This window comes from Lutra lutra, chromosome 1 (genome assembly GCF_902655055.1).
Source record: "Lutra lutra chromosome 1, mLutLut1.2, whole genome shotgun sequence".
Classification (NCBI taxonomy): Eukaryota; Metazoa; Chordata; class Mammalia; order Carnivora; family Mustelidae; genus Lutra; species Lutra lutra.
Genome location: NC_062278.1, coordinates 121,164,437 through 121,178,427, shown reverse-complemented (window position 1 = coordinate 121,178,427; position 13,991 = coordinate 121,164,437). Strand labels below are relative to the sequence as shown.

At 49.3% G+C, this 13,991-nt stretch overlaps 1 protein-coding gene across 2 annotated transcripts in view; it reads right to left on the bottom strand.

Annotated features, from left to right (window-relative positions):
• The window catches only part of ITGB5 (integrin subunit beta 5), a 116,132-nt gene extending 110,793 nt beyond the window's left edge, over positions 1 to 5,339 (bottom strand). For both annotated transcript variants that reach the window (XM_047734885.1, XM_047734892.1), the window contains exon 1: positions 5,208 to 5,339. In XM_047734885.1, coding sequence (XP_047590841.1) covers positions 5,208 to 5,277 — 70 coding nt within the window. In that variant the 5' untranslated portion in view covers positions 5,278 to 5,339. The remainder of the gene's footprint in view (positions 1 to 5,207) is intronic.
• Positions 5,340 to 13,991: the final 8,652 nt, after the last annotated feature.

Below are 13,991 nucleotides of genomic sequence, written 5' to 3'. Positions count from 1 at the left end.
GGTCACGAGTTCAAGTTCTATGATGGGCATAGAACCTACTTCCAAAAAAGATAAATAAATAAAAATAAATAAAATAAAGTATGAACTTTAGTTCATAATAATATATAAGTGTGATTCATTAATTGAAAAAAAAATGTACCATACTAAGAGAAGATGTTAATAAATAGGCTAAACTGGGTGTGGGGTATATAGGAACTCTCTGTACTACCCTCTTCATTTTTCTATAAATCTAAAACTGCTTTACATTTTTAGAAAGTTGAGGGGTTTTCTAAATATACTGAAACCATAAGGTAGGGGGATAGGGGCGGGGGGTCCATTGCAGTTGTACCAGGAACCTAAAGGTAAATGAGACCTGGGCAATTTGCCACCTAGCAGGTGAGGGGGACCCCCTCCCCTCTCCTTCCCCACCCCCCGCCAGCCTCTAGTCTCACAGAATGTGCTATGGGAGCAAGGGAAGGAGAAGCCAATTCCACCTACCTAAAGGATGCAGAGAAGGCTTCACAGAGGAGGGGACATTTGAGCTGCAATTAGGGGGCGAGGAGAGGCTACCCTGGGCAGGAAAGATCCAAGCACTGGTTCAGCCACTTCCTGCCTCCATGACCTCTGGCATATCACTTATCCTTTCCAGGCCTCAGTAGCCTCATGCAAGCAATTCAGGCGGTGCGGTCCATGGCCTCTATCACCTCCTCCAGCTCCAGACACCTTGACACATTCAAACGTGTTCTTTCTCTCCCAGAATGTCTCCTACTAGTACACTGCACGCATAGTCCCTGACCTCCAGACTGGTTATAGAAGGCAGCAAAGAGCAGAGGACAGAACAAGCCCCACCCGCCCTCCCCAAGACTCAAGTTCATCCAAGCATTGAACCGTGTGCCTCAGGCACCATCCTAAGCAGGGAGGACACAATGATAAAGAAAGTCAACAGCTCCGGGCTCTCACAGTGCTTAGGTTCTGGTCTGAGGAGGATCCTTCTTGTGGGTGCGGGAGGCGACGGACAGTACACAAGATCAGAGAGCACCAGAGAGGATGAGGGCTGCAGAGAAAATCCCTAAAGAGGCTGGAGGAATGTGGGGCAGGAGGTTGAGTTGGGAGTGGCCAGGGACACCTCTCCAGCTGAGCAGGAGACCACCAAGAAAGGGCTGCAGGATGGAGGCAGCTACGGGGAGGGAGGGGGGTATCCCAGGCCCCAGGAGGGGCCTGTTGTGCTGCAAGGAACAGAGAGAGCTAAGGGCACCAGCAGAAATGGCCAGAAACATAAAGTCAGGGAAGTCAGAGTACATGCAGAGGCATGGCCGGACACTGTCAGGACTCCTGGAAGGCACTGGAGGGTTTTAAGCAGAGCAACAGGATCTGACTTGAGTTTTAACAGAAACACTCTGAGTGAGAGCCTCAAACAGGAAAAGGGGACAAGTGCAGGAGCAGGCCCCATCTGGGGAGGAGGGGGAAAACTTGGGTGGTGGAAGGGGAGGAGGGCTGGGGAGGGAATCCAGTAAGGACTGCGTACCACACACCTCCCCTCCCCCGCCACCACATAGGGAATGTGTCAAGGCCTGCCTTGGAGCAGGCTCTTCACCAGGTGGCCCAGGAATCAAACCCTGCATTCAACAGAAGCAAGAAGCAGCCTCACAAACAGTGGGTGCCTATAAATAAAGTATTCCTTTAGATCTATAAAGCCCACTAATCCCATTGCCACGGGAAAGAAAGCAAACAAACTGTAGCAGTGGCCTTTCTGAAGCCTTCCCCCTGCCCCAGGCAACAGAAAACACCTGTGAAAAGAGAAAAAAGAAACCCACCGCCCCATGCACCCAGCTGCACGCTGCCGCATGAAAAGGACGCCATTACTGAAGCGGTGCGTAACTGTGCTGGGTTACTGATATCATTCAAACTTTTCAGAACAGTTCCAGGAGCCAGCTGAAGAAGTGAAACCAGTAACCAGGGCAGGCGGGCACAGAAAGCCTTCTGCCAACTACTTAGATATTGTAATTCTCCGTTGCCTCAGTAGCGTAATAAGCACGGAGAACAAGCAGAAGGAGAATACTAATTAGACCTAATTAGACCCTGCCCTCTTCTGCCTCAATCCCCTTTATAAACCACCCCCCTCATTCAAGGATGGTGGGGGCTAAAACGCAAATACCTGAGGTAAAGAGCAGTCCCCAAACCAAGGCCACTGTTTGGACCCTGCTGCCCTGTTATTTCTAAAGCCAGGCCCGGTCACCAGAGGAGAGAGGTGCAAAGCCAAGACCCAATTCCAACGGCCCCCTCACAGGCCCTGGAACCTGTGGTGCAGGGGAGAGTGTGCCAACAGGAGCCCACAGAACAGAATAAAGGGCTCTCTCTTAAGATTCAGAGCATTCTAATTACCAGGGCATTTCCTGAAAGAACATTTGATTTTTTTTTTTTTTTTTCATGAACGATGACAGCAAACATGACTCCAGTTCCAGCAGCAAGATCAATGCTGCCCACCCTTCCTTCTGGAAGGGCAAAGGCCCAGAGAAACTCTTCCCTGGTTCTGTGGGAAGGTTTTTGTGTCCAAAGGTCCTGTCTGGAGGTTCTGGGCCATGGGATGAGAAGAGCAGGAGATAACGCTGGGACAAGGGTAGGGGGGTGGTTGTCAACCTGCCAGGGACTTGTTTGAAATAAGCCCTCTTAAATTTAAAGTCTGTTTTCTGCTGGATTAGGCACAGGGATGGAAGTGTGGTGAAAGCAACAGATGGACAGCATGGCCCCTGGTCTCAGGACACCTGGGTAGGCATGGCCCTGCAGGTCTCCTCCTCCTTTTTTTTTTTTTTTAAGATTTTATTTATTTATTTGACAGACAGAGATCACAAGTAGGCAGAGAGGCAAGCAGAGGGGGGGGGGAAGCAGGCTCCCCACGGAGCAGAGAGCCCGATGTGGGGCTCGATCCCAGGACCCCGGGATCATGGCCTGAGCCGAAGGCAGAGGCTTTAACCCACTGAGCCACCCAGGCACCCCTAGTTCTCCTCCTTCTTTCACTGGACAACGAAGGTTTTTCTTTCCAATCATGTTCCTAGTAGCAAGACAGGAAACACTCTCTGGGGAAAAAAGTACCTGAGGTGCTTCGAGAGGGAGAGAAGTGAAGGGAAGGAAGAGGAAAGGAAAACTGTTTCGAACTCTGTTGGAAGCAACACTGGGGCACTAGGAGAAATCACACAGATGTGAGTCAGCCCCATCTAACCTTGAGAAGCTCCAGGGCTAAGAGGGAGAGGACAGGTCTGGAAGCCAGCGATGGGATTGCTGTACCTTGGCTCTGCTGGCCCGCAGCCGGCTGGCTGAGCTCTCACAGGGCAAAAGCAGAAGAAAAGCGGGCTCTGAAAGAGTTGGAGAGAAACCACGATGGCTCCACACTTTTCTTCCGGCCTAAGCTGCGTCCTGTGGGACAAAGCTTTGAGATCACGGACAAGGAGAGTGGGCAAGTCACTTCACCCTTTGGGGCCCGACGGAAAGAATGGAGATGGTCGTGAAGATGCACGTGAACTGTGAAAAACAGAAACCACAACGCAAATGCAAAGGAATACATGAAAAGAATTCTTCACAACTGGAAGCATTTGAGTTTCTATTAGAACCAGAGAATGTCAAGCTGTAGGGAAACTCAGAAATCCTCTCCTTTAGCAATTCCCAAACTCTGGGACTTCACCGAACATGAAGAACAGAACAGAAGAAAACAAACAGAAACAGAGGCAGGGATGGCCAGATTTTTTTACTTTGCCAAAAAGAAAAACTACCTCTATCATCACTATAAATCATTAAAAGAAGTTTTCCCACCAAAAATAAAAAAGACATAATTTCAAATTGAAGGACAGTCCTTGTGAGGCAGGGAACCACTGCCAAAGATAAACTCCTGGGTTTGACACCAGCTTCATCTTTCTCTTTGCATTTCCCTGAGGACGCAGAAAGCATCGATGGGCGCTGGCTGCCAGATGGGTGTTTGGAAACCACTGATCTGCTCCAAGCTCCAGAGTGATTATTTTCCCATTAAAGAAATCTTGCTAGAGTATTAAGTCTGAATTCGAGCGTAAAGGAAGTTTTTGTGTGCCCAGAACCGTCCTTCTCTCAGGGGTAAACCTTCAACTGCCTTCCTAAATGAGGTGCCACGGGGGAACAGTCCCCTCTCGCTTGGCAGCCAGGGACAAGAGCAATCAAGTATCTTGGGTGTGCAAGGAAACGGAGGAACGAAGCACCCCAGCACACAATTATTTCCTCCGGGAAAGGGGAAAGATCGGAACTTCCTGCTTTTTTGGGAGGGCTTAGGGGTAGCTTATCTGCCTGGCGCAAAACAGAGCATCCTCCCTCTGGGGCCTCCCAACTCGGAAAACTTAACAGCAGGTAACTGGGGGCTCCTCACGCAGCTGCCAACCCTTGGCAGAGTCGCGCCAAAGCAATCGCACAACTCCTAACCCTCCCGCCCAGAACGCCCCAGAGTGAGGGGAATGTTGGGGGGGGGGGGTGAACGAGTGCGTGTAAATCCCCGGATAAAGCCAGGCAGAAGCAATCAGATCGGGAAGTCCAGGTGGAGCTGTGACTTGGGACGCCGGTCTTCCCCGGGATTTGCGGTGGTTTGGGGGAGGAAGCGAGGGGATTACAACTTTAAAGGCAGGCGGTCGGCCTGGGTGCAGTGAAACCCTAGGACATGCTAAGGCACCCTGAGCACCCGCAGTTCCAAGAGACGACCCTGTCCCGAGTAGCCGCGGCTCGAGCCAGGACTCCAGGTCTCTCGCTCCGCCTGCTGCCCTTCGCCTCTCTGAGCACCGGGGCACCCGCGGCATCCGTCGGCGCCTCCCCGCAGCCCGCCCGCCCCCGGCCGGCCACAAGGGCCGCTTTGTGCCTGGGACTGCGGCGCTCCGGCCCCCGCGCAGGGCTGGCGGCCGCCCTCCCCGGACACTGGACGCGGGCGCACGCGGGCCGGTCAGCAGCCGGGCAAGGCTGTTTACACAGGAAGGGAAGGCTCCTCCTCGGCCCGGGACTGACCCGTGGCGGACAACAGCGCGCCGGGGCGGCTGCAGGCTGCGCGCTGGGTGGCGCACGCACCTCGCAAGCCCCCCGCCGGACCGTACCCCGCGACTCGCCCACCAGGGGGGCCCAGAAGACCCTCTCCCCTTACGACAGAGCACCCCGCCCGGCCCTCCACGCTGCTTGCGGGCGGCTGCACGCCGGACAAAGTTTCTCTGCGCCGCGGGGGCCCGGCTTACCTGGGAGGCTGGGTACGAGCGCGCAGAGCCCGAGCAGGCAGGCGTACAGGGGCGCGGGGGCCCGCGGCATGGTGGGGGCGCCCCGCCTCAGCGGCGGAGCGGACGGCGGGCTCCGCGGGGGCCCAGGGCCGGGGCCGGAGCGCTGGGGCCGAGGGCCGGGGGCCGCAGCCGCATGCCCGGCTCACAGAGCCCGCGGCCGGGCGGGAGAAGCTGGCGGCTGCGCTGGCCCGCGCGCCGCCGCCACCATCCCTCCCGCAGCGCTCGCAGCCGAGTCCCGGGGCTGTCCGGGATCGGGGTGGGGGGCGGGGAGGTCGTGGCTCGGGACGGCCCGGCGGGCAGCTCTGGGCCCGGGAGGGGCGGGCTCCGCGAAGGGACCGCGACTTGGGCTCCGGGACGCTCAGCCACACTCTGCCCTCCGCCTCCGCCCCTTCCCTTCCTCCCTCCCGCCCGCCAGGATCCACTTTCCACCCTCTTCTCTCCTCCCCTTCTCCCTCCTTCCAAGCCCCCGCCTGGCTGCCACCCGGTCAGTTTACAGCCGGGCGGGGCGTGGCGGGGCGGGGCGAGCTCCGGGCTGGGCCAGCTCCGCCCCTCGCTGGGACCCGCCCGGGACGCGGAGCCTCCGGCTCCCAGGTGGAAGTCCCTTCCCGAGCGCTGGCTGGGGGCAAAGGCGCTAGGGAGGGTCTCGCTGTGCTTTCTTAGCAGTCAGGCGCCACGGGGAGGGGGCGGAGAACGGTCCCCATTACTCTGGGCTGCTAAACTTCGGGAGGGAGAACAGGACGATGAGACCCCGCCGTGGCCGTCTGATTTCTCCCAAAGTCGCACTGCCGGCCGCGCGCTCGCGGGAGGAGCGACCGAGGCGCCCGCTGGTGTAATACGAAGAGATGCGCTTGATCCGGAAGGGAGGACACGTGGGGCGTGGAGGCCCAGGCAACGTCCGCTTTTCCCTGCGCTTTGCCCTTTCCGAGGATTCGAGACTGGACGACGTGCCGCTATCCTTCCCTTTCCTTATCTCGATACGCTGGCGGTTTTCGTGGAGCTAAACTGATAAACAGATGCTCGGGCTAGCTTATCCCTTACATCTGAGCAAGTTCTGAAATGGTCACCGAGAGCTGAGAGTGAGGAGCTTCCCCTGACAGCGCGCGCGAAGGGACAGGTGGGCTTGGGCTGGACCTCTATGAACGGATGAACACGAGTGGTTCGTAGGCAGGAAGGGAAGAGGTGGCCTTCGTCTGGAAAGCAATAGTAACAGGTTGCCTGGCACGGACCGAGAACGCTCTGCTAGCCAGGCACTGTTCTAAATTACCACCTTAACTCACATAATCCTCCCCACAACCCTACTGTTACCCAGATGAGAAAAGTGAGGCACAGAGGTGTTAATTTGCGGGAGGAAATAACTGAGCTGGGATACCTGCGGAAAGGTTCAGAATGCCTTTACTAAAAACAAAACAGAAGCTGTTAAGGAGTAAAGAGCAAAGTGATAGCTCCCAGGGGCGGGAGCTAGTTCTAATAGCCCAGATGAAGGAGGTTAGAATTTAATCTTCATTTGTGCTCCCTTCCGATCCCAGGCTCTACCAAGGTGGGGCCCTGATGCCCAAGGAAGTAAACTTATTCCTGTAATATGCTGTGCCTAGGGGGGCAGAGCTCCAAATCTGAGAGCCAGCATTTCGTCCTTAAACTGCATGCCAGTATTGCACTCCATAACATCCCCATGTTTGCTCTGATGTAACAGTCACACTCATTCCCAAATACTTTTCAGTAGAAGTGGTGCTGCAGAGGCTTCCCTGGGTCTATCTGAGGCCTTGGGAGCAACTCTTATCCAGCCTTGAGAGGCACAGATCATAAGCAATGGGAAGCTGGAGAGAGAGTTTGAACGAGGAGCTGTCATGTACCAAGTGGTGATTTTAGAAGATCTGTCCGGCAGAGATGGAAGGAAAGTCTCAAAAACCAAGTAAATGTTGCATCAATAAGAATACTAATTTGCGTTTATCTAGCAGCCTTTAAGCCTTTTGATGTCTGATCTGTGCGTCACCTTCCCCACCCCGAACAGGGTGTTTCACAGCTCAGACCCTTATTTGTTTAAGTGCAATAAATGAGACACAAAAGGACAAATATTGTATGATTTTACTCATATGGCATACCTAAAATAGGCAAATTCATGGAATCAGAAAGTAGAATAGAAATTATAATAGAAAGTATAATAACAGGGGAACGGGGAGTTACAGACCCCTGTTTACCTAGACTGCAGTCTCAAATCTGCAGAGTCCTGGAAAGTGCTGCAGTCAAATCTGCCCCAGTCCTGTCCCACCTGGTGTTTCCCAGCCTGCCCAGACCTGCCTTAAGCATTCTCCCATCTCCATTATCTTAGAACTATTTTGAAAATGCCTCTTCTAATCCCTCTGAAGCTTTTGGTTTCTGGCTTGTGGCTTTTATCCTGTTCTAGAACTCTTCATTCTTTTTATTAAGCTGGAGGGTAGACATTCCCTTCAAATGCTTTGACTTCCTCTAATAGGCAAAGTCAGGGTACACTGATGCACCCCCTCAGGAAGGGGAGACAGGCAGCATTTTTCACAATTCCTGGAACAGCTTCCCTTGTAGCTGCCCTGGGCACAACCCACTGCTGATTGTCGCTGGCTTGCAGGAGACTGCTGGTTGGACTGGGTTTGACTCTCAAAGTTTGAGCAAGGATAACCCAGAGAAATTTTATGTTTCTTATTAGCTTTATTTATTACATTAAAGATTTATTTGTTTAGTTGGGAGAGAGTGTGTGTGCACATGCACAAGCGTGAGGGGGTGTGGGGAGCAAGGGGCAGAGGGAGAGAAGAGAGAAAATCCTCAAGCAGACCCCCATATAAGTCAGGAGCCAGGAGCCCAGAGCCCAAGGAGGGGTGTGATCCCAGGATCCTGAGATCATGACCTGAGCCAAAATCAAGAAAGAGTCAGCTGCCGAACAGACTGAGCCACCCAGGCACCCCTGATTCCTATTAGTTTTAAAACAGGGGGTGCCTGGGTGGCTCAGTAGGCAAAGCCTCCCCGACTAGTCCAATCCAGTCATGATATCATGGCTTGGGGGACGGGCACCACATTGGGGAGTCAGCTTGAGAATTCTCTCTCTCTCTCGCCCTCTGCCCCTCCCCCATTCACGCGTGCATGAGCACACTCTCCCTCTCTCAAATAAATAACAATCTTTAAAAAAAATTAAAGCGAAACAGGGTTTGGTCCTCAGAAAGTTAAACATGGAATTACCACATGATCCAGCAACTTCTGTTCTGGGGATATACCCAAAATAATTTTAAAAAGAAAAAAAAAAAGAGAACTCAAAGAGCTAACTGTGCTCCCATGTTCAAAGCAGCATTATTTACAATAGCCAAAAGGTGGAAACAACTCAGATGACCATCAACCTATGAATGGATAAGCAAAATGTAGAATCTACATACAATGGACCATTATTTAGCCTTGAAAGGAATGAAACTCTGACACATGGTACAACACAAATGAACCCTGAAAATGTGCTGAGTGAAATAAACAAGACACAAAGCAAATGAACCTTGAAAACGTGCTGAGTGAAATAAATAAGACACAAAGGACAAATATTGTACAATTCTAGTTATTTAAGGTCTCTAGAATAGACCATTTCATAGAGTCAGAAAGTGTAATAGAGCTTACCAGGGCCCTGAAGAGAGGGGCAAATACGGAGTCATTAATTAATGGGTATAGAATTTCCAGTTTGGGGTAATGGAAAAGTTCTGGAAATGAATGGATTGTGGCCAACATTGTGAGTTCACTTAACGCCACTGAACTGTACACTTTAAAATGGCTAAGATGGTAAATGTTATGTACTGTTCATTTTGCTATAATTTAAAAAAAAATACTTAAAAATCGATTAGTTAAAACTTCCTCTATTTCACAGTTCGGGTTTACACGCTAACTCACTTCCAGAGTGAGTTGTCATATTCTGAAATTCAATTTATAATCCAGATCAAAAATCTTCTACCATGGGACGCCTGGGTGGCTCAGTTGGTTGGACGACTGCCTTCGGCTCAGGTCATGATCCTGGAGTCCCGAGATCGAGTCCCGCATCGGCTCCCGGCTCTGCGGGGAGTCCGCTTCTCTCTCTGACCTTCTCCTCGCTCATGCTCTCTCTCACTGTCTCTCTCTCAAATAAATAAATAAAATCTTTAAAAAAAAAAAATCTTCTACCAATACGTAGTCATAATCTAATATGCAGAAGGAAAAGTTCAAGGTAGGAGCGGGAGACAACCCTACCGTATTCACCTTAGTTTAGGTAATATGCTTAATTCACTCTTCTTTTAACAGTCATACCTAGGTTTTGTAACAGTGCAAGAAATGAAGGACCCTGGTGGCAGAATACTACAAAATTCTTGTGCAGCAATTAGTAGGGCTATGAAACATATATAAAATTTTCTTTAATGTTAATATTAACTTTTTACTTTAAAAATACCAAATTCTTTCTTTTTGTAGGAAAATGTTCCTTTTTTTAAGATTTTATTTGTTTATTTGACACAGAGAGCACAAGTAAGGGAAGCAACAGGCAGAGGGAGAAGCAGGATCCCTGCTGAGCAAGGAGCCTGATGTGGCACTCGATTCCAGGACCCTGGGATCATGACCTGTTCCTAATAGGTTTTTCTCCTCCTGTACACAACGGAGAAAAAAATAATCCCTATGCTGACTCTCAGAGTTTACAGCCCCTAAAGGACCACCAAGACAGACCTAAAGGCAACCTCCAGGTAATGGATAAACACAGGAGATGAGCAAATAGTGAGTCATGGTGAGGATACCAGGTCCCATTTTGGTGAAAATAGCCTACTGTTAACTGGCCTTTAGCATGTCCCTTGGTGATTTTTGTTTGTTTTGGATTTCAGGATGCACACTGGGGTTATGCCAAGCCTGAGGTGGGTAGAATTGCACACTGAAAAATGGAATACAAAACAAGTCTTGACAGAGATTTTCAACAATAAGGAAAGGGGTTTCTGCTTGTGGTTGTTGATTTTAATGTACAATGTGTTTTCTTATAGCTAAGTAACACATGTGATCGTGAAACTTATTTTATGAAGTAGCCAGCACACCCTAAGTTGTGTATTTCCACCCTCTCTGTTTATATAATTATCAATTCTGAAAACATTCATTATTATATCTTTCTGAGAGCAATTTTTCAAAAGCTAGTTTTGAAAGTACTTTTAAGATAGTATTTTCCAGAAGGAATATATGTTTTCTGGTTTTCATGAACTAAAACATTTAAAAATAATATCCATAAATAAATTACATAAAAGTTGTTATGTTTTTCAACTAATTTTGGCATGAGTGCTTTCTTTTTAGAAAACTTTTCTTTAAAATTGTCCTTAGGGCAATTTTACCCAGAGGACCATTGGCGTGCTTCCCTAAATGCCCCTTTTCCACTCTAGCAAAGCCATCACAGTTTGTTTCTGTCTTTCTAGAAGCTACCTCATACCACCTAAAGGCATAGATTCCTTTCCAGTTATTTCTTTTTTTTTAAGATTTTATTTTTTTTTTTAAAGGTTTTATTTATTTATTTGACAGAGAGAGTTCACAAGCAGGCAGAGAGGCAGGCAGAGAGAGAGGAGGAAGCAGGCTCCCCGCTGAGCAGAGAGCCCGACGCGGGGCTCGATCCCAGGACTCCGGGATCATGACCCGAGCCGAAGGCAGCGGCCTAACCCACTGAGCCACCCAGGCGTCCCTAAAATTTTATTTTTTAGGGACGCCTGGGTGGCTCAGTGGGTTAGGCGGCTGCCTTCGGCTCGGGTCATGATCCCGGAGTCCTGGGATCGAGCCCCGCGTCGGGCTCTCTGCTCAGCGGGGAGCCTGCTTCTCCCTCTGCCTCTGCCTGCCACTCTGTCTGCCTGTGCTCACTCTCTCTGACAAATAATTAAATAAAATCTTAAAAAAAAAAGATTTTATTTTTTATTTGACAGACAGAGATCACAAGTAGGCAGAGAGGTAGGCAGAGAGAGAGGGAGAAACAGGCTCCCCGCTGAGCAGAGAGCCTGATGTGGGGCTTGATCCCAGGACCCTAGGATCATGACCTGAGCCAAAGGCAGAGACTTTAACCCACTGAGCTGCCCAGGCACCCCTCTTTTCCAATTATTTCAATAAAAAGTATAATGAATGAATACAAGCATACAAACACACACATACCCCTTTTAAATTAATTATGTCTAGAGACTTTGAGAGTTAAATGGCAGGAAAAAAGGAGTGAGTAGGGGATGGGGAAAAGACACAGGTGTCCCACACAGGGAGGAGGTGTGGTCCATAGAGATGTGGCATGGGTAAAAGCCACGGAGTAGGAGGATGGGACAGAAAGCAGTGAACACCAGAGACATAGGCAGGGACGGAGACATCTACAGACCAGAAGGAGGAAGCCAGTAACTTGGGCATGCTGCTGGAAGCTAAGCCAGCATTCTGCCCTGGCCACTTGAGTACCATTTTTGTTTTGTCCTCCTTTTCACCTACACTCTATTCCCTTACCTGCTACCTCCCACTTCCTTCCTGCCTCTCTCTTCTGCCTTGTCTTAGCTCCATCAATGGTCCTTAAGAGAATGCTTAGCTAGGAGTTCTACAGCTCTTCCAAAGGTAAGACAAGCTCCTGACCCCCTACCTCTTTCTGGGGGGCCAGATTTGGGGGTGGAGATGAAGTAACTGCTGGGTCTGCAAGAAGCCATGGGCCAAAGCCCTGCAGGAGGCATCAAGCACCAGCCTGGTCCCCAAATTTAGCCACTGTGCAGGGGATGCTGTCCTTTTATAGAATATAGTCTTCAAGTCTCTTCAATAAATGGTGCTGGGAAAATTGGACAGCTATATGTAGAAGAATGAAACTCGACCATTCTCTTACACCGTACACAAAGATAAACTCGAAATGGATAAAAGACCTCAACGTGAGACAGGAATCCATCAGAATCCTAGAGGAGAACATAGGCAGTAACCTCTTCGATATCAGCCACAGCAACTTCTTTCAAGATATGTCTCCAAAGGCAAAGGAAACAAAAGCGAAAATGAACTTTTGGGACTTCATCAAGATCAAAAGCTTCTGCACAGCAAAGGAAACAGTCAACAAAACAAAGAGGCAACCCACAGAATGGGAGAAGATATTCACAAATGACAGTACAGACAAAAGGTTGATATCCAGTACCTACAAAGAACTTCTTAAACTCAACACACACAAAACAGATAATCATGTCAAAAAATGGGCAGAAGACATGAAAAGACACTTCTCCAATGAAGACATACAAATGGCTATCAGACACATGAAAATATGTTCATCATCACTAGCCATCAGAGAAATTCAAATTAAAACTACATTGAGATACCACCTTACCCCAGTTAGAATGGCCAAAATTAGCAAGACAGGAAACAACGTGTGTTGGAGAGGATGTGGAGAAAGGGGAATCCTCTTACACTGTTGGTGGGAATGCAAGTTGGTGCAGCCTCTTTGGAGAACAGTGTGGAGATTCCTTAAGAAATTAAATATAGAGCTTCCCTATGACCCTGCAATTGCCCTTCTGGGTATTTACCCCAAAGATACAGATGTAGTGAAAAGAAGGGCCATCTGTACCCCAATGTTTACAGCAGCAATGGCCACAGTCACCAAACTGTGGAAAGAACCAAGATGCCCTTCAACGGATGAATGGATAAGGAAGATGTGGTCCATATACACTATGGAGTATTATGCCTCCATCAGAAAGGATGAATACCCAACTTTTGTAGCAACATGGACGGGACTGGAAGAGATTATGCTGAGTGAAATAAGTCAAGCAGAGAGAGTCAATTATCATATGGTTTCACTTGTTTGTGGAGCATAACAAATAACATGGAGGACATGGGAGATGGAGAGTAGAAAGGAGTTGAGGGAAATTGGAAGGGGAGATGAACCATGAGAGACTATGGACTATGAAAAACAATCTGAGGGTTTTGAAGGGGCATGGGGTGGGAGGTCGGGGGAGCTAGGTGGTAGGTATTATGGAGGGCACGTATTGCATGGAGCACTGGGTGTGGTGCATAAACAATGAATTCTGTTACACTGAAAAGAAATAAAAAAAAAATAAAAAGAATATAGTCTTCAGGGGTGCCTAGGTGGCTCATTGGGTTAAAGCCTCCACCTTCAGCTCAGGTCATGATCTCAGGGTCCTGGGATTGAGCCCCACATTGGGCTCTCTGCTCAGTGGGGAGGCTGCTTCCCCCTCTCTCTCTGCCTGCCTCTCTGCCTACTTGTGATCTCTCTGTGTCAAATAAATAAATAAAATCTTTAAAAAAAAAAAAAAAGAACATAGTCTTCATATTTAATGGCTAGTAGAGAAAAAGTAGAGATCTGGGCTCCGAATCGGAAGGAGTGATCTCCAGTCTCAATGCCATAACCTAGTTGAACAGCCATGTAACTTCATGTAACTTCCTGCCCCTCCTTGGACCTCAGTTTGCTTGTGTGGAAAGAGAAGACTCTAGCCCATGCCAGACTTGGCTTTGTAATTACTACTTGTGAAGTCAGATGTGTTTGGCACCCGGCAGCAGGCTCTGGTTTATATAACCTGTTGTACCAACAGTGTCCTTCAAAAAGCCTTTGCCCTTTAACAGTGGAAAAGTGGGAAGACTGTGAGGACTTGTTTTGAGAGGAGCCTCTGCAAATAGTTGCCCTGGCTCTTTAAATAATGTCCCAGGAGCCTCCATCAGCTCCCTAGCTAAGTTACTCTGACTGTAAGCTCCTTCTTCGATAATTTCCTCTTCCCTAGCTTCGGTAGAGATAGGTAACCATCCGCTTTA